This window comes from Oncorhynchus clarkii, chromosome 7 (genome assembly GCF_045791955.1).
Source record: "Oncorhynchus clarkii lewisi isolate Uvic-CL-2024 chromosome 7, UVic_Ocla_1.0, whole genome shotgun sequence".
Lineage (NCBI taxonomy): Eukaryota > Metazoa > Chordata > Actinopteri > Salmoniformes > Salmonidae > Oncorhynchus > Oncorhynchus clarkii.
Window position 1 is genome coordinate 70,478,394 of NC_092153.1, and position 20,943 is coordinate 70,499,336.

General features: G+C 42.9%; 1 protein-coding gene across 5 annotated transcripts in view; it reads right to left on the minus strand.

The window, feature by feature from the left end:
- The window catches only part of LOC139413785 (elongation factor for RNA polymerase II 2), a 40,152-nt gene extending 24,119 nt beyond the window's left edge, over positions 1-16,033 (minus strand). For 2 of the 5 annotated variants that reach the window (XM_071161535.1, XM_071161536.1), the window contains exons 1-4: positions 15,646-15,981; positions 6,337-6,384; positions 5,427-5,548; positions 5,078-5,229 (exon numbers count right to left, since the gene is read on the minus strand). In XM_071161535.1, the coding sequence (XP_071017636.1) occupies positions 5,078-5,229; positions 5,427-5,548; positions 6,337-6,384; positions 15,646-15,777 (454 nt within the window). In that variant the 5' untranslated portion in view covers positions 15,778-15,981. Of the gene's footprint in view, positions 1-5,077; positions 5,230-5,426; positions 5,549-6,336; positions 6,385-15,645 lie in introns of all 5 variants that reach the window. The other 3 variants (XM_071161534.1, XM_071161537.1, XM_071161538.1) reach the window with 3 other exon arrangements.
- Between the last annotated feature and the right edge of the window lie 4,910 nt (positions 16,034-20,943).

The following is a 20,943-nucleotide window of genomic DNA, read 5'->3' on the forward strand; positions in this document are numbered from 1 at the left end:
GGAAAGAGGTAGTTGTTTGGGCTAAATTATAGGTGGGCTATGTACAGGTGCAGTAATATGTGAGCTGCTCTGACAGTTGGTGCTTAAAGCTAGTGAGGGAGATAAGTGTTTCCAGTTTGAGATTTTTGTAGTTCGTTCCAGTCATTGGCAGCAGAGAACTGGAAGGAGAGGCGGCCAAAGAAAGAATTGGTTTAGGGGGTGACTAGAGAGATATACCTGCTGGAGCGTGTGCTACAGGTGGGAGATGCTATGGTGACCAGCGAGCTGAGATAAGGGGGGACTTTACCTAGCAGGGTCTTGTAGATGACATGGAGCCAGTGGGTTTGGCGACGAGTATGAAGCGAGGGCCAGCCAACGAGAGCGTACAGGTCGCAATGGTGGGTAGTATATGGGGCTTTGGTGACAAAACGGATTGCACTGTGATAGACTGCGTCCAATTTGTTGAGTAGGGTTTTGGAGGCTATTTTGTAAATGACATCGCCAAAGTCGAGGATTGGTAGGATGGTCAGTTATACAAGGGTATGTTTGGCAGCATGAGTGAAGGATGCTTTGTTGCGAAATAGGAAGCCAATTCTAGATTTAACTTTGGATTGGAGATGTTTGATATGGGTCTGGAAGGAGAGTTTACAGTCTAACCAGACACCTAAGTATTTGTAGTTGTCCACGTATTCTAAGTCAGAGCCGTCCAGAGTAGTGATGTTGGACAGGCGGGTAGGTGCAGGTAGCGATCGGTTGAAGAGCATGCATTTAGTTTTACTTGTTTTTAAGAGCAATTGGAGGCCACGGAAGGAGAGTTGTATGGCATTGAAGCTTGCCTGGAGGGTTGTTAACACAGTGTCCAAAGAAGGGCTGGAAGTATACAGAATGGTGTCGTCTGCGTAGAGGTGGATCAGAGACTCACCAGCAGCAAGAGCGACCTCATTGATGTATACAGAGAAGAGAGTCGGTCCAAGAATTGAACCCTGTGGCACCCCCATAGAGACTGCCAGAGGTCCGGACAGCAGACCCTCCGATTTGACACACTGAACTCTATCAGAGAAGTAGTTGGAGAACCAGGCGAGGCAATCATTTGAGAAACCAAGGCTGTTGAGTCTGCCGATGAGGATGTGGTGATTGACAGAGTCGAAAGCCTTGGCCAGATCAATGAATACGGCTGCACAGTAATGTTTCTTATCGATGGCGGTTAAGATATCGTTTAGGACCTTGAGCGTGGCTGAGGTGCACCCATGACCAGCTCTGAAACCAGATTGCATAGCAGAGAAGGTATGGTGAGATTCGAAATGGTCGGTAATCTGTTTGTTGACTTGGCTTTCGAAGACCTTAGAAAGGCATGGTAGGATAGATATAGGTCTGTAGCAGTTTGGGTCAAGAGTGTCCCCCCCTTTGAAGAGGGGGATGACCGCAGCTGCTTTCCAATCTTTGGGAATCTCAGACGACACGAAAGAGAGGTTGAACAGGCTAGTAATAGGGGTGGCAACAATTTCGGCAGATAATTTTAGAAAGAAAGGGTCACTAACAAAGGTTTTTATTATTAATATGACATCATAATAATGTTATTGAACACTGACTGAAAGAGGAGTACGAAAGCCAGCAGGCACTTGGAACACTAGAGCAGGGATAAATCAATTATCAGCAGGCAGATTTTTTTCTTAAGCGGATGGTTGGTCAAATTGAAAGTCCAAACAGATAAACACAATTTTAGAGTGGCCATTAATGTTTCCAGCACAAAGTACACCTGTGTAATGATCATGCTGTTTAATCAGCTTCTTGATATGCTACACCTGTCAAGTGGATTATCTTGGTGAAGGAGAAATGCTCACTAACAAGGATAAACAAATTTGTGAAGAACATTTTAGGGAAATAACCTTTGTATGTATGGAACATTTCTGGGATCTTTAATCTTAGCTCATGAAACATGGGACCAACACTTTACATGTTTTGTTTATATTTTCGTTAAGTATAATATGACAAACTATTTCAAATATTGCTTACATTTGAATAAGATCATGTATCTCACTATTATGCATGGGAATACTTGAACAGATTTCCAAAATTAAAATCACTTGGAGATGATTCCCTGGTGTTTTTACAGTCTTATGACAAACAATAAAAATACATATTTTTAAATGCTCAGTGATTTTTTGTTGGGCCAAATAAAACCACCTGCGGGCCAAATTCAGCCCGGGTGCTGCCAGTTGGGGAACCCTGCCCTAAAGAGTCAGTTGCTACTCTGTGTGTTCAGATCTGGATGTGGACTGAATTTGAACTGACTGTATGTTACTAGTACAAGATACATCATAGAAGCCTGATTTGGAGAGACTGAGTTCCCAATGTAAAAGTCAATGTCATTAAGAGGATCCAGAGAATCTGGCTCCCAGCTCATGATGCCTGATTAGTCAGGATGCCTTGACATTTCTCCATAATGCTCTCCAGTGATTATGAAATTCTAATGCGCTCTACAAGATTAAAGGTTAGAGAGAAACGTGTACCCTCGTCTGCCGCCTCCTCCGGGCAAATGCTGATAGAGATCTCGCAGTCTATGTGCACAAACCACACATCAATTTTTGCTGTCTCAAGGCCTGGTGAGAGACTGAAGTAGGTGAGTTGCTTGCATCAGCTGCTAATCAGCTTTGCTTTCAGCACTGGCCAGCCTAGTGACTTTACATGGGAGATAATAAAAACACAGCTACCCATCACAGCAGCTCTGTTGGCTTGTTATCAGAATTACAGTTTCTGCCATGACATGCATCAAATTCAATTTGATGGGTCACATACACATATTTAGCAGATGTTATTGCGGGTGTAGCGAAAGCTTTTGTTCCTAGCTCCAAAAGTGCAGTAGTATCTAACCATTCACAACAATGTGACCAATAAAATTTGATGCATGTCATTCAAACCAACAGACCTGCCGTGTAGCAGTGCTGTGTGTTTATGATTTCACTTTGGCGTACTAAACTCTGAATAGCATCAAGTAAATGAGTCTCCCATTTAAGACAAACATTGCATAAGGTCCCAGGCCAACATACATAACGGACAAAGCCTAAACAAACTAAATAAATGAAGGCTAGGGCTAATTTTGCACATGTTAATAGGAGTGCTTCTACTGAGCCAGCTGTTACATGCCCAAACTCCACCCCTTTCCTCTGCTCCCCTCTCAGTTTCCATCTGGGACACAACATGCAAATTAATCCCCACAGGCAGAAACTAGACCGAAAGGTTGGTTTAACTGACTTTTCAAGTTTGAGAGTACAGAGAGCAAAGATTTCATGGATTCCTGCAGTTAAAGATGCACTATCCAGCCATTCCCTGGTTGCTAAAATTCTAATAGTTTGCCAAATTTAAGTTTGTGAATAAACAAGCTAGTGTAGAGAATCATTGTATCATCTAAACTGCTGTGAAATACATTTTCCATAAGCAAAAATATTGTACTTTCAGCTGTTTGAAGCTGGTGTACAACACCAAAAGTGAAAGATGAAAACAAAACTTGAGAATGGGAAGCATATAAATAGCATACATAGAACATATCTACCACTTCTTAGACTTGCTTTCATTGAGAATGACATTTCAAAAAACACATCTGCAAATTTGGTCAGATCACCTAATAACTTACATATTGCAGCATTAAATATAGTTCCAGAGAAGCCCTAGAGGCAAAGACGCAAATCTGCTTACTGTTGAGAAAACATGCAATGCCATGTTAAATAAACAATACCAATTCATGTAGATAACTGGAACTTTATTTCTATTAGAAACTGGACAAGCCCTGAACATCTCCCCCTTTATGAACATTGCTATACGATTGTCTAAACTAACGCCTATTCAGACAAACTGGTAGACGCTGTGTTTTGCGCAATCATCATAATGAAAAGGGAACAGTGATGAAAAATCTTTCAATAAACCTTTCAAATCCAGGCATGTCACATAATTGCGCAAAACACAAGGCATTAAAATTATAATCCCATACAAAGAAGCCTATGGGGCACACTGCCTTTTAGAGTAACATAACTGGTGACAAATGGGCCATTTGGGTGACATCAAATCTATGTTGTTACATGGCGCCTGAAGAAAAACTTTGCCAGTGAAACTCAGTTTATGGCCCTCTGCTGTGGGAGAACTCCGTCCACTCCCAGGTCAGTGGAGGTAGATTTTGCATGACCAGTTACAGCAACAGTGAGCTGTTACGAGGGGAAAGGAGATCGAGAGAATGTGCAGCGTATCTCCACCGGAAAAACGGGACGAGAGAGCCAAATTAGATTAGCCCGAGATTTACTTTCCCTTTTACACGTGGCCAACCTTAATCCAGTCGTAGTGTATTAGAAATAGAAAGGCAAGACAATTGGTTTGGCTGTAGGCCAGTGTTGTGTTAAATAAGAACTATTTGCAGAGTGCGACTAACCCAGATATGGCATACAGTGTCAATACTCATAAGTGAGTGTTTCCCCTATATTCATTTAGGAGTGGTGACCAAACACTGCTGAATTGTTGCCACCGCTGCAAAAAATACGTAATTATATCTGCAGAGATACGCTTTTAAATGTATAGTCATTCAATGATAGGAAGTCTATGGGAACATCTAGTATGTCAGTGCACTAACACTAGCTTTCAAAATGAGTCCTTTTCGGCTAATCACAGCAGTCAACAAGCTAATCAGCTACCTAGATAGCTTTCTAGCACATTTACTATCTTGTTTATAAACAATTAACAAGCTAGTTAACTACCAAACGTTCTTGTCAAACTGTCAGAGTAGTTAGCAAGCAACAAGATATTCCAAAGGTCTAAAAACCACTTACATCTGATTTATATGCATTCAGACAAGTCACATGGCCAGGAATCAGATTTGTTTCCGATTTCAAACCACCTACGAATGTAGTTTGAAATGGGTCTTGAAATATCTGATTCCATGTGCTTTTTGGCTGTTTAGACTGCAGGAAAAAATGTTATAATTGAATCGGATATGCAAAAAAATTGAGTGGAGTCACTTCAAATTGCCAATGTGAACAAGCCTTAATGGGCTGGACCCAAAGGGTTTAGTCAGGCGCAAACAAAGGAAATGTGGGCTTAAATGGATGGAACTTGCCTTTGAAATGGCCTCCATGCTTGAGGACTTTGGTTCCATCCTCCTCAGCCAGCGTCATGCGCTCCCGAGTCACCTGGTAGGAGTCGTTGGTGGCACATAACGTGACTTTGTCTTGAACCACCCCCAAGGACACCAGGTGCGGGGTCCCCGAACTGGAGAGGACGGGGGGGGGGGGGGTTTCAGTCCCACAGCACAGGGTTTCTCAACATGGACCATCTCAATTCAACCAATTACTCATTAACAAGGCTCAATGACAAAATTCTGACACCAGAGTGACAATTATTTCAGTTAACTAACCAGCTTACAACAACTTACACTAGGTCTTCAGTAGCGAGCATTGCCACATTACCTGGACACATATTGTTGGATGCACTCAAAGCTTCCCTGAGGGTTGTCCTTGCCCAGGTTGGACAGGTAGAAGTCAAAGTTCTGAGATCCATCTGGAGAGTCAGTCCTTGGGATCTTAATACGCTGTGAGGGTCACATCAAAAGGAGATTAATAAAAAAAATATTAATCAACCACAGAAAACAAGGAGCGTCTCTCTCTTCCCTACATGCATGAAACTGCCAGGAGTGACGTATTGCACAGAGGTACTCAATCATTCTGAAGGGAAATGGGATTTCATTTTCCTCTACTACTGTAGTGCACGGAAGAAGAGATTTTGCTCATATTTGAATGTGACAGAGTCTGTCATGCCAAATAGCGAACCATCTGTAAAAAACATTAACCATTACAGTGATGTTCAGTGTGTTGCATCTGTCAATATAGACTGATCTGAGCGGTGGGATCTGAGACTAATTAGAACATGAGCTTGCATGACACAAGCAGATCTTAGAGGTCTGAGTTGCTAGGTGTGTGTGTGTGTGTGTGTGTGTTCCCACTGCTCTGGGCCCAGCTGCAGACTGCCAGAGAAGTATTTACAGATATTGAGACATCGGAGAGTTCAACTATTCATAGTGTACAGCCCAGGTAGTCAGGGGTTAACCAGATGCTTTCAGAAGGGTGGAAAGAGTTAGGCCCCAAGCCTCTAAATACAACTCGTAGCTTAACAAATGTATATTTCACTGAAAACATTGGGTCTACACCAGCTACGGTAGGAATTGTATTTAATGTGTATACCACCAGCGCTCAAATGATAGGTTGCTTAAATCTTCAATAATGGTTGCATTAAAAATGCAGTTTACCCCCCACAGGGTTGACCCATAACTAGTACTGTAGTTCAAGTCAAAATGAAGATTTGACATGTGAACATACTTACCCCTTGGAGTCCCTTGAATTGCATTGTTGGCCATGAGGACGTTACATTCTGAAAAAGAGAGGAAGGGATTCGACTCTACATTCACATTTTCCATAATAGCATTGATTGTAAGTTGTTCCATCATAACAATAATGTGAATGTCACTCAGTTACAACTGGACTATCACAGATGTGGTTGAGAAAAATACAGAGCCGTTTCTCATTAAGTGACAAAAGCATTCTGTCAACCAGTCACATCTCATATGCTATTGGTAAGCATATATTGTTTTTCATCTGGCAAATCAACTAGCAAAGAAGCAAGCTAGCAAAAGCATGTTTATAGTTTCATGAATTTGCAACAAGAAAAATGTACAGTAAGAGTAGGAATACGAAACTCCCTCTTATGTTGAAAGCGGTGTAAATAATAGGCATCTCAGACAAAATGGTCACATTAACATTACCTCAGAATTAGCGAGTAATCAGACCTTGACTTTTTCCACATTTTGTGTTAGGTTACAGCCTTATTCTAAAATGTATTACATTTCCCACCCCCTCCTCATCAACCTACACACAATACCCCATAATGACAATGCAAAAAACAGGATGAGAATTTTGCTAGTATATAAAATAAAAAACAGAAATTACATAAGTATTCAGGCCATTTACTCAGTACAAGCTTGGCACACCTGTATTTGGGGAGTTCGTCCCACTCTTCTCTACAGATCCTCAAACTGTCAGGTTGGATGGGGAGCATTGCTACACAGCACATTTTCAGGTCTCTCCAGAGATGTTCGAGCGGGTTCAGGTCCGGGCGCTGGCTGGGCCACTCAGACTTGTCCCAAAGCTACTCCTGTGTTGTCTTGGCTGTGTGCTTAGGATCGTTGTCCTGTTGGAAGGTGAACCTTCACCACAGTCTGAGGTCCTGAGCAGGTTATCAAGGATCTCTGTACTTTGCTCCGTTTAGCTGTCCCTCAATCCTGACTAGTCTCCCAGTTGCTGAAAAGCATCCCCAAAGCATGATGTTGCCACCACCATGCTTCACCGTAGAGATGTTACCAGGTTTCCTACAGAAGAGACGCTTGGCATTCAGGCCAAAGAGTTCAATCTTGGTTTCATCAAACCAAATAATCTTGTTTCTCATGGTCTGAAAGTCTTGGGAAGAGTAATGGTGGTTCCAAACTTCTTCCATTTAAGATTGATGGACTCCAATCAAGTTGTAGAAACATCTCAAGGGTGACCAATGGAAACAGGATACTTAGGTAATACATTAACAAAGATTTACATAAACCGGTTTGAAGATTTGTTTATTTCATCCATTTGAGAATAAGGCTGTAACGTAACAAAATGTGGAAAAAGTCAACGGGTCTGAATACTTTCCAAAGGCACTGTATGTCTGATCATAATAAAGTAAATCACATGGTCAGATTACGTCAACAGGTCACGTATAATGGTAGCTACATGAGTAATCATTGGCTCGGCAGAATAGGTTCTTTCCTGGCTGTTTTGAAACTTCAGGAACTTCCCTTTGGCAAATTTCCCTTTACAGTGTACACTAAAAATTATAAGTGCAAGTAAACTTGCTCGCGGTGTCACAATACACAGACCAGGTTTACCATCACGATTTTAATTAATTAATTAAATTTCACCTTTATTTAACCAGGTAGGCCAGTTGAGAACAAGTTCTCATTTTACAATTGCGACCTGGCCAATATAAAGAAAAACATTGAGACACAAACAGTTACACATCGAATAAACAAACGTAGTCAATAACACAATAGAAAAATCTATATACAGTGTGTGCAAATGAAGGGAGACCATAGTTGCGAAATAATTACAATTTAGCATTTAAACACTGGAGTGATAGATGAGAAGATGAATGTGCAAGTAGAGATACTGGTGTGCAAAGAAGAAAATTAAAAAAAACAATATGGAGATGAGGTAGTTGGGTGGGCTATTTACAGATGGGCTATGTACAGGTGCAATGATCTGTAAGCTGCTCTGACAGCTGATGCTTAAAGCTAGTGAGGGAGATATGAGTCTCCAGCTTTAGTGATTTTTGCAGTTCGTTCCAGCCATTGGCAGCAGAGAACTGGAAGGCAGCCAAAGGAGTTGTCGGCTTTGATGGTGATCAGTGAAATATACCTGCTGGAGCGCGTGCCATGGTGGGTGCTGCTATGGTGACCAGTGAGCTGAGATAAGGCGGGGCTTTACCTAGCAAAGACTTACAGATGACCTGGAGCCAGTGGGTTTGGAGACGAATATGAAGCGAGGGCCAGCCAACGGGAGCACACAGGTCGCCGTGGTGGGTAGTATATGGGGCTCTGGTGACAAAACGGATGGCACTGTGATAGCAAATTGGATGCAATCCGAGTAGAGTGTTGGGGTCTATTTTGTAAATGACATTGCCGAAGTCAAGGATCGGCAGGATAGTCAGTTTTACGAGGGTGTTTGGCGGCATGAGTGAAGGATGCTTTGTTGTGAAATAGGAAGCCGATTCTAGATTTAATTTTGGATTGGAGATGCTTGATGTGAGTCTGGAAGGAGAGTTTACAGTCTAACCAGACACCTAGGTATTTGTAGTTGTCCACATATTCTAAGTCAGAACCGTCCAGAGTAGTGATGCTAGACGGGCGGGCAGCGATTGGTTGAAGAGCATGCATTTAGTTTTACTTGCATTTAGGAGCAATTGGAGGCCATGGAAGGAGAGTTGTATGGCATTGAAGCTCGTCTGGAGGTTTGTTAACACAGTGTCCAAAGAAGGGCCAGCAGTATACAGAATGGTGTCGTCTGTGTCGAGGTTGATCAGAGAATCACCAGCAGCAAGAGCGACATCATTGATGTATACAGAGAAAATAGTCGGCCCGAGAATAGAACCCTGTAGCACCCCCATAGAAACTGCCAGAGGTTCGGACAACAGGCCCTCCGATTTGACACACTGAACTCTGTCTGAGAAGTAGTTGGTGAACCAGGCGAGGCAGTCATTTGAGAAACGAAGGCTGTGGAGTCTGCCAATAAGAATATGGTGATCGACCTGGCCAAGGCTTTCGACTGTCAATGAATACGGTTGCACAGTATTGTCTTTTATCGATGGTGGTTATGATATCGTTTAGGAGGTGCAACCATGACCAGCTCGGAAAACAGATTGCATAGCAGAGAAGGTACGGTGGGATTTGAAATGGTCGGTGAACTGTTTGTTAACTTGGCTTTTCGAAGACCTTAGAAAGGCAGGGTAGGATAGATATAGGTCTAACAGTTTGGGTCTAGGGTGTCTCCCCCTTTGAAGAGAGGGATGACCGCAGCAGCTTTCTAAAACTTTAGGGATCTCAGCCGATATCAAAAGAGGTTGAACAGGCTAGTAATAGGGGTACTCGATACCACGGCAAAACAAGGCCAAAAATCACAGAAAGCCACTTGAGGTCAATATCATTTCATTTCAGAAAAAAATGTATGTGGACCCCAAGGAACTTGAAACTCTCGACCTGCTCCACTACAGCCCCGCCGATGATAATGGGGGCCCGCCTTTTCCTGTAGTCCACGATCAGCTCCTTGGTCTTGCTCACACTGAGGGAGAGGTTGTTGTCCTGGCACCACACTGCTAGTTCTCTGACCAAATCCCTATACTCTGTCTCATCATGGCCGGTGATCAGGCCAACCACTGTTATGTCGTCAGCAAACTTAATGATGGTGTTGGAGTTGTGATTGAACAAGGAATACAGGAGGGGACTAAGTACACACCCCTGAGGGGCTCCAGTGTTAAGGATCAGCGTGGCAGATGTGTTGTTGCCTACTTTCACCACCTGGATGCGACCCGTCAGGAAGTCCAGGATCCAGTTGCAGAGGGAGGTGTTTAGTCCTTAGCTTCATGGGCACTATGGTGTTGAACACGGAGCTGTAGTCAATGAACAGAATTCTCACGTAGGTATTCCTTTTGTCCAGGTGAGAAAGGGCGGTGTGGTGTACGTCATCTGTGGATCGGTTGGGGCTGTATGCGAATTGGAGTGGGTCTAGGGTGTCTGGGAGGATGCTGTTGACGTGAGCCATGACCAGCCTTTCAAAGTACTTCGTGGCTACCGACGTGACTGCCACGGGGCGGTAATCATTTAGGCAGGTTACCTTCACTTCCTTGGGCACAGGGACTGTGGTAGTCTGCTTGAATCATGTAGGTATTATAGACTTGGTCAGGGAGCGGTTGAAAATGTCAACGAAGACACTTGACAGTTGGTCCGTCCATGCTTTGAGTACACGCCCTGGTAATCCGCCTGGCCTAGCGGCTTTGTGAATGTTGGCCTGTTTAAAAAGGTTTTGTTCACGTCGGCTACCGAGAGCTTCTTCTCACAGTCATCCAGAACAGCTGGTGCTCCCGTGCATGCTTCAGTGTTGCTTGCCTTGAGCTAAATGCCTTTTATGCTCGTTTCATCTGGTAGGCTTGCATCACTGGGCAGCTCGCGTCTGGGTTTCCCTTTGTAGTCCGTAATAGTTTTCAAGCCCTGCCACATCCGACGAGCGTCAGAGCAGGATTCAATCTTAATCACGTATTGACGCTTTGCTTGTTTGATGGTTCGTCTGAGGGCATAGCAGGATTTCTTATAAGCGTCCGGATTAGTCTCCCACTCCTTGAAAGCGGCAGCTCTAGCCTTTAGCTTGATGCGGAGGTTGCCTTTAATCCATTGCTTCTGGTTGTGATATGTACGTACAGTCACTGTGGGGAAGACGTTGTCGATGCACTTATTGACAAAGCCGATGATTGAGGTGGTGTATTCCTCAATGCCATTGGATGAATCCCGGAACATATTCCAGTCTGTGCTAGCAAAACAGTCCTGTAATATAGCATCCGCGTCATATAACCACTTCCGTATTTAGAGAGTCACTGGTACTTCCCACTAGTTTTTGCTTGTAAGCAGGAATCAGGAGGATAGAATTATGGTCATATTTGCCAAATGGAGGGCAGGGGAGAGCTTTGTATGCATCTATGTATGGAGTAAAGGTGGTCTAGGATTTTTATCCCCCCTGGTTGCACATGTGACATGCTGGTAAAAATTTGGTAGAGCTGGTGTAAGTTTGCCTGCATTAAAGTCCTCGGTCACTAGGAGCGCCGCTTCTGGGTGACCATTTTCTTCCTTGCTTATGGCTTTATAGAGTTGGTTGATAGAGGTCTTAGTGCCAGCTTCGCTTTCTGGTGGTAAATAGACGGCTACGAGTAATACAGATGAGAACTCTCTTGGTAGATAGCGTGGTCGACAGCTTATCATAAGGTACTCTACCTCAGGCGAGCAATACCTCAAGGCTTCTTTAATATTAGACATTGCGCACCAGCTGGTATTGACAAAAAGACACACCCCCACCCTTTGTCTTACCAGTGCATGGAAAATCACACCAGCTCTATATTGCCCATTTCTTTGTTCTACCACGTCACAGTGAAACATAAGATGCCGTTTTTAATGTCCCGCTGGTAGGATAATCTTAATAGTAGGTCATCAATTTGATTTTCTAATGATTGCACATTAGCAAGGAGAATGGAAGGCATTGGGAGTTCACTCGCTCGCCTCCGGCTTCTCAGAAGGATCCCTGATCTGCGTCCCCTTTTCCGGAATCTTTTCTTCTTGCAAAAGGTGTGAATCTGGGCCTGTTCCAGTGAAAGCAGGATATCCTCGTCGGACTGGTTAAAGGAAAAAGTGTATTTCAGTCCGCGGTGAGTAATCACTTTTCTGATGTCCAGAAGTTATTTTCGGTCATAAGAGACTGTAGCAGCAACGTTATGTACACAATAGGTTAAAAAATAAGTTACACAAAACGCCCAAAAAATTATTGCACAATTGATTGGGAGAATGTAAAACGTCAGCCATGTTCTTCCCATCTCCTTCCAACTTCGATTGGCTTGTTGTCAGCTTGTTCGAAGCTCCTATTGGCCAAGGCAGTGTTCCTTCCCATATCCCCTCCTGACACCCTTTCTACCACTGACTTGAATTAGGCTACTTAACAGGACAAGATCTTAACTTCTTGATTCAACACACTAAGTCCCAACCGTGCCTGAATGAAATCCTTTAGGCCCAGTTTCTCAACTTCAAATCCAATCATTTGGATTAGGATTTTAAAAAATGTTTTTATTAGTCCCTGGCCTGAACATTCTGGGAATATGCTACAGAGTCTGACTAGCTTGTTGCTGGAATTATGTAAATGTTGTTGACAGTCCATTGAAATTCCCAGGACTCCTGGCCTCGGTTGATCACAGGCCAAAGAGGCCCGTTAAGTGCATCTCTGTTGACGGGGTTCCAGATAATACAGGTTGTATGGCCATGGGATTAACACGCTAGCTTTATTTGGTACTTACAGATTGGTTTGGTAAGAGTCCGTAAGGGCCCACAATCACCAGAGGCTGACGTGATAGGGATTTGAGCAACTGTGACAACGATTTTTTTCCTGAGTCATGATTCTGTGTTTGCCACTGAGAAAAGCCTGGAATGCAAAGCCATGGAATGAGACCAAATCCACATCACATACCAACACTACTGCCCACCAGGACAGTCGATTAGACAGAGGAAATGTATTGGCCAATACAGAAGAAAAAACATAGTTTTGCCCAAATTTAGAAAATCTGACACAAATATGTAAAAAAATAAAATAATTGCTGTTCGCCCTTTTCTGTGAATATCTTGTAGGTCTAATGTGCGAACTGTTTTGCAAACATATGTAATGTTTTCTTACAATAAAATAGCTGTAGTTATATTAATCATTGTGCAAATGGAACCTCTTCCATCCAGAAAGTCCTTGAAAAGCACTAGTTTAAAAGGATTCATGCTATCATGAACTTTTACTGTAGCTTTAAGAGAACAAGCACAAGATTAGAAGTAAAAGGAGTGAAAACCCCAGCGACTAGTATTTTGAAGAAAACAGCATATAACCCAATCAAACGTTAAGTAGGCCTATAATTTTATATAAAAACAGTCAAGTAGCCTATGCTGTATGTTAATTATAAAGATTGGCAATAAAGTTTCTTGCCTGGGGAGCTTGCCAATGCAACATTCACATTTAAGTCAAGAGTTTAGTCATGAACATAGTTGAATCATGAACATAACGTACACTGACAAACTCAGTGTGGAGCAACTAGATAGGTCTGCAGCCAAAACATTGTTACAATAAGGTGTATTGCTATTCCAAAAATAGTTTGGAATGAAACCAATGTATTGATGCAGATAAGTAGTAACAACGGAGTGAATTCGATATTTTTCTGTATAAAAAGGTGATTTTTGGGTGAGAATTTCATAAAACGTGCTAACATAGCTAGCTACAAATGTATATAAAAATCACATTTAAATTAAAAAAATTGGTAGACAATGGTGGTGTGAATTTGTAAACTACACATTTAGTCATCTTAAACAGGTTTGACCTAATGGTAGCAGCTGGTGACAGTGGCTAGCTAAGTAAACCAAGGTAAGTTGCTAGCTAGCATTAAACTTATCTTATAAAAAACAATCAATCATAATCACTAGTTAACTACACATGGTTGATGATATTACTAGTTTATCTAGCGTGTCCTGTGTTGCATATAATCAATGCAACGCAGGGGGATGATTTAACAAAAGCGCATTTGCGAAAAAAGCACAATCGTAGCACGACTGTACCTAACCATAAACACCAATGCCTTTCTTAAAATCAATAGACAGAAGTATATCTTTTTTAAACCTGCATATTTAGCTTAAGGAAATCCAGGTTAGCAGGCAATATTAACCAGGTGAAATTGTGTCACTTCTCTTGCGTTCATTGCACGCAGAGTCAGGGTATATGCAACAGTTTGGGCAGCCTGGCTCATTGCGAACTAATTTGCCAGAATTTTACGTAATTATGACATAACATTGAAGGTTGTACATTGTAAAAGGAATATTTAGACTTAGGGATGCCACCCGTTAGATAAAATACGGAACGGTTCCGTATTTCACTGAAATAAACGTTTTGTTTTCGAAATGATAGTTTCCGGATACGACCATATTAATGACCAAAGGCTCATATTTCTGTTTGTTATTATGTTATAATTAAGTCTATGATTTGATAGAGCAATCTGACTGAGCGATGGTAGGCAGCAGCAAGCTCGTAAGCATTCATTCAAAGAGCACTTTTGTGAGTTTTTCCAGCAGCTCTTCGCAAGCACAGCACTGTTTATGACTTCAAGCCTATCAACTCTCGAGATTAGGCAGCTTGTTCTGTCACAAACTGACATTAGGCGAACTATTATAATTTTAGCAACGTTTTCTGCATATTGCACCCTTAAGGTCCAAGGACCTTATATCTTATTTTCAGAGGTAGTGCTAATTTACTATCTAGCATGCTCTGAACTCCTGTGTGTAAGAAGGCAGGCAAAAAGGTGTTGTCACTGAAAAGTACAGTATGTGTGTATTTTTAATTTGTTAAATTATTTTGATGTGATAAATTAAAGGGCTTTCTTTATGTTTCTAGAATCATATCGCAATTGATGATCGACTTCACGTTTAGATAGGAGTATTTTGCTGTTTTGGCGGTCTTCCGTAAACACGCGCTGTAATATGGGGATATGGCCGTGTGGGAACACTAACCCTATAATGGCGTGTATTCATTTAACGTTATGTTTTTTGAAAATTGTTTCTAGCTGATATGAAAGTTAAGGTCCTTATCATGCTACCACAACTGATGCGTGTTAATGTTCAGACCAAGCATCGGTGCTCTTAACAAAACTCCCCCGTACAGAAGACGCTTTCGTCCAATGACTTAGCTACTGTAATGTGTAATGGAACAGAGAGAGTCATGATCAAGGGTTACGATAGTTACCGTAGCTAGCTAAAAATATATATATATTTCCTAACATCTCCAAAACGCCAAAATACTGACTGCAGTGCCAAACCGTGGCTTAAGAACATATGGTAAATTAGCTAAAGTTAAGTAAAGATGTCACGCGAAATTGACATCAAAATAGTCATCGATTTCACCAAACAGTGCGATTAGTGTCACATTTCTGTACGGATTTGAGTAGAAAAAAAGTGGACTTGGCTGGGGAAAAGGATACTTTTTTGTTGTTGGGGAAATTACATTTGGTTAGTCAGCTAACGTTAGCTGCATTGCCAAATGTAGCTAGCTACAGTACATCGACTACACATCCATTTCTCTCAAACTTTGATTTGTAATCCACAAATTGCTAACTCACTTCATGGCATATGCATTATTGGGTTGACAGTAAATTACGTTAACTAGCAAGGTAATTTGAATAACGTTTGCTCAACCCGACTGTGCGTGGCAGTTAGTTCACCAGTTTTGATAGCATCGGTAGTTGTATAAGGTAAGCTATAAAACATGTATTCAACTTTACCTTAGAGGTTTGGTACTTTTCTATCGCTCTGAAAGCTGTCTCTGTCAATTTTACGTGCAATACAGTGACGTGGTCTGTATTCCGTCGGCCACAATTCAGTCCATACCTCCCATCCACGGAGAGCGCCGCCATCTTTACCAACCCTCTACCATCGTCTGGGTTTTATGTCCGAGCATATAGATACTCTACCTAGCACAAATTCAAGGGAGGGACTCCCCCAAGGGCTTGTTCTATTTTTTTTATTGGGCTTACTTTTTCTTTCCTCTCTAATAACCATATGTAATTTCAGCCCTCCTCAGACTTCACTCCCTCAGTGTATGAATGCTAGAGTTTGTCGCTGTAGAACTCATTATTTTGAGAAGTGAAAGGAATGGATCGAATCAGCTGTGGTCTGTCCACTACTACGTCATAGAAAAATACGGTATCATAATGTCCACTTGGAATTAGTGGAAATGTATGCTGCTGACTGACACCTACAAAGTTTTTATCGTTGACATTTATTTACTACTGACAGGTATTACTTTAAATTCAAAGATTTTTTCCCATTGCTTTTCACTGACAGGATCCAGATTCTCTCACAATAATTTATAGTGAAAACAATATATATTCATTTTAGGGTTTCATAAAGATGAGACCCCCATAGTAAAGTATAATAATCCTTCTCAGCATGTTTCTCTGGCTGACAGTGGCATTGCCAAACCAACAAACAATACAAAAAGTTAAAATACTCTCAATAAAGGATTTGTAAAACAGAGTCAGTATAGTACAGTCTATATTAAAATAACCCAACTTTTTTTAGAAAGTACAGTCTCTGTTGGCTCTTTTTGTAGATCAAGTCTGTACATTTACTCCACTGAAGTTTATTGTCCAAAAGGACACTCAGATATTTATATTCCTCTACAATTTCCATATTCTGACCTCTGATAGATGTTGCAGAGGTAGGTGTTGTACGCTTCCTGAAGTCTATGCACATCTCTTTGGTCTTGTTGGTATTGAGGACCAAGTGTGATTCCTCACATCACTCTACAAATTCACCTAGGACCGGGCCATGATGTTCCTCATCATCATGCAACAGGCTGATCAAGGCAGTGCCATCAGCAAACTTAACGAGGTGTCTGTCAGTATGGGAACTAGTACAACTATTAGTGTACAAGATGTACAGAAGTGGGGACAAAACACATCCCTGGGGAGAGCCTGTGTTGGTATTGCATATATCCGACACATGGGGACCTATTTTGACTCGCTGTGAGCGTTGGCTCAGGAAGTCCAACAGCCACAAAACCAGCCCCCCATCTAAGGAGAAGTCCCGAATGAGTCTCTGTGCCAGAATGTAAGGCTGGATTGTGTTGAAGGCAGAAGAAAAGTCAACAAACAGAACCCTGACATGGGGTACTTGGAGTCAAACAGACAGGCCTGGATGAGATCTTTAAGGTCAGGGCCCTCTGTAAGGCTCACAAAATCATTTTAGACCCAAGTCACCCCCTGTACCTGGACTTTGAATTACTCCCCTCTGGGCGCAGGTATAGGGCACCCCTCAGCAGGAAAAATAGAACGAGACAATAATTTGTGCCAGGTGTGATATCCCTCCTAAATAGCTCAGGGAATGTTCCCATTGACTCCGTAAGACCAGCAGGCTAGTCTTTTCTTCTTTTTTATTTAATGTTTTACTTCTTATTTCTTACTATTATTATTTTTATTGGTGCGTAACTGTTATGAAAGTTGTATTATCAATTTGGTTTTGTATTTAAATGCCACTTTAAATGTGTACATGACACTGCAACAAAATGTCCCCATGGGGACAATAAAGTCAGTAAGTAAGTAAGTAAGTATATTAGAGGCATAATGGCCAAACCAGTAACCATGGAAGAGCAGTCTCAACCTTTTTTGGTTAAATATTTTGCTTATACCAGAGTACCCCCAAAGTACCCCCTTGTGCATTTACCAGTAGGCCTATGTTGTTATGAAGCTCAATGGGGTGTGCTTAGTCCCATCCTGTACTGCTTGTTCACCCACGACTGCGTGGCCAGCAGGTATTGCCCTGGAGGCAGAACTGAGTAATTTCCCCTTAGATAGGCCAGCTGCAAAGTCAAATTTTAGTTTTTTGGTCCTAATTTAAGGTTAGACATTAGGGTTAGCAGTGTGGTTAAGGTCAGGTTTAGGTTTAAAATCAGATTTTATGACTTTGTGGCTGTGCTGGCTAGTGACCACTCTGCAGAGCTGCCTCCAGACGAAATACGCTAACCTGCGGGTGGCCATGCAAGACAGAAATGGTGCTTTCAAGACAACTGGGTACTCTGGGAATAAACAAGGTAAAATCATGATGTCAGTGACATTCAGGTCGGAGCTCTAGAAAGATGCCAGAGTTTCCGACTTGGAATTCCGAGTTGGATGACAGTTCAAAATTATTTTTCCAATTCGGAGCTTGTTTTTTTTTCCAGAGTTCCCAGTTGTCTTGAATGCACTGAAGTTGTAAGTCAGAGATTTCCCAGATCCAAGTTCCCAGTTGCCGGTGATCAGGCATACCATCATCGTGTCATCCGCAAACTTGATGATTGTATTGTTTCCGCGTACAAAACAACAGGGAACTCGGACTTCTGACTTCAGTGCATTCAAGACAACTGTTAACTCTGAAAAAAAAGAGATCCAAACTGGGATTCATTTTTTGAACGTTCATCAAACTCGGAATTCCAAGACGGAAACTCAGGCATCTTTCTAGAGATCAGAATGTTTGACCCGAAGATCACTGATGTCATGATTTGACCTCAGATTTTTTGGAGTTCCCAGTTGTCTTGAAAGCAAAAAGTGACCTGGCAGTGTGGAAGAGGCTAAATGGACACGCCTGGTTGCCTAAGTTGATGACATATGTCACGCAGCAAGAGTCGAGTAGAGACGGAACGGATTTGGTTCACTCAGTCATTCTGATGAGCCAGCTAGCTAGTTGGTGCTTGTGGCTTCAGCAAGAATTTGAAACTTGTCTGCCAAAGGTGGGACTTGGGAGAGTGTTCAGAATCATTCAATTGTTATCGGTGTAATTGTACAAAAAAATGATTTGTACATTTTCTGTGAAAATAACTTGCCTACAATAAATGTGCTTTAGCTGTAACACTGGCTTGATTTTGGAGACACTATCTAGGTACTTCCCTCTCCTTACTGCAGGAGCAGAGGAGCGTTGATTTTGCGGGGACAGTCGAGTGTAAAAAGGCTACAGAGACAAGCGGGAACCACAGGAACTTCTGTTATGAGTGTGGGGACTAACTGCTGCACGAGACACTCTTCTGTTTCAGCTGTCAGGAATGGAAGAGGAAGAAGGCATTGAAGAAAATGAGGACGGTTGAGGTTGAATTGAATGAAAATTGGGATAAAAAGGGAGATAGGGGGGCGAAGACTGGTGGCAAGTACAAACAGAGTGAGCAGTACGCCAGGTCGAGTGCTAGAGGTGAAATGGAAGTTAGTTAGGGCAAGCTAAGTGAAGGGGAAGGTGTGGTAAATTGTATCAGCATATCGATTGCGCAACCAGGGCTGGTAAAACCTTGGATCATTGCTATTCTAACTTCCGTGACGCATATAATGCCCTCCCCCGCCCTCCTTTCTGAAAAGCTGACCACGAATCCATTTAGTTGCTCCCTGCCTACAGACAGAAACTAAAACAAGAAGCTCCCGAGCTCAGGTCTGTTCAACGCTGGTCCGACCAATCTGATTCCACGCTTCAAGACTGCTTGAATCACGTGGACTGGGATATGTTCCGCATTGCTTCCAACAACAACATTGACGAATACGCTGATTCGGTGAGCGAGTTCATTAGAAAGTGCATTGAAGATGCCGTTCCCATAGCAACGATTAAAACATTCCCAAACAAGAAACCGTGGATTGATGGCAGCATTCGCGTGAAACTGAAAGCGCGGACCACTGCTTTTAACCAGGGCAAGGTGACCGGAAACATGACCGAATACAAACAGCGTAGCTATTCCCTCCGCAAGGCAATCAAACAAGCTAAGCGTCAGTATAGAGACCAAGTAGAGTCACAATTCATCGGCTCAGACACAAGAGGTATGTGGCAGGGAATACAGTCAATCACGGATTACAAAAAGAAAACCAGCCCCGTCACGGACCAGGATGTCTTGCTCCCAGACAGACTAAATAACTTTTTTGCCCGCTTTGAGGACAATACAGTGCCACTGACACGACCTGCAACCAAAACCTGCGGACTCTCCTTCACTGCAGCCAACGTGAGTAAAACATTTAAACGTGTTAAACCTCGCAAGGCTGCAGGCCCAAACGGCATCTCCAGCCGCGTCCTCAGAGCATGCGCAGACCAGCTGGCTGGTGTGTTTACGGACATATTCAATCAATCCTTATCCCAGTCTGCTGTTCCCACATGCTTCAAGAGGGCCACCATTGTCCCTGTTCCCAAGAAAGCTAAGGTAACTGAGCTAAACGACTACCACCCCGCCCCGTAGCACTCACTTCCGTCATCATGAAGTGCTTTGAGAGACTAGTCAAGGACCATATCACCTCCACCCTACCTGACACCCTAGACATACTCCAATTTGCTTACCGTCCAAATAGGTCCACAGACGACGCAATCTCAACCGCACTGCACACTGCCCGAACCCATCTGGACAAGAGGAATACCTATGTGAGAATGCTGTTCATCGACTACAGCTCAGCATTTAACACCATAGTACCCTCCAAACTCGTCATCAAGCTCGAGACCCTGGGTCTCGACCCCGCCCTGTGCAACTGGGTACTGGACTTCCTGACGGGCCGACCCCAGATGGTGAGGGTAGGTAACAACATCTCCACCCCGCTGATCCTCAACACTGGGGCGCCACAACGGTGCGTTCTGAGCCCTCTCCTGTACTCCCTGTTCACCCACGACTGCATGGCCATGCACACCTCCAACTCAATCATCAAGTTTGCGGATGACACTACAGTGGTAGGCTTGATTACCAACAATGACAAGACGGCCTACAGGGAGGAGGTGAGGGCCCTCGGAGTGTGGTGTCAGGAAAATAACCTCACACTCAACGTCAACAAAACAAAGGAGATGATTGTGGACTTCAGGAAACAGCAGAGGGAGCACCCCCCTATCCACATCGATGGGACAGTAGTGGAGAGGGTAGTAAGTTTTAAGTTCTTCGGCGTACACATCACGGACAAACTGAATTGGTCCACCCACACAGACAACGTCATGAAGAAGGCACAGCAGCCCCTCTTCAACCTCAGGAGGCTGAAGAAATTTGGCTTGTCACCAAAAGCACTCACAAACTACAGATGCACAATCGAGAGCATCCTGTC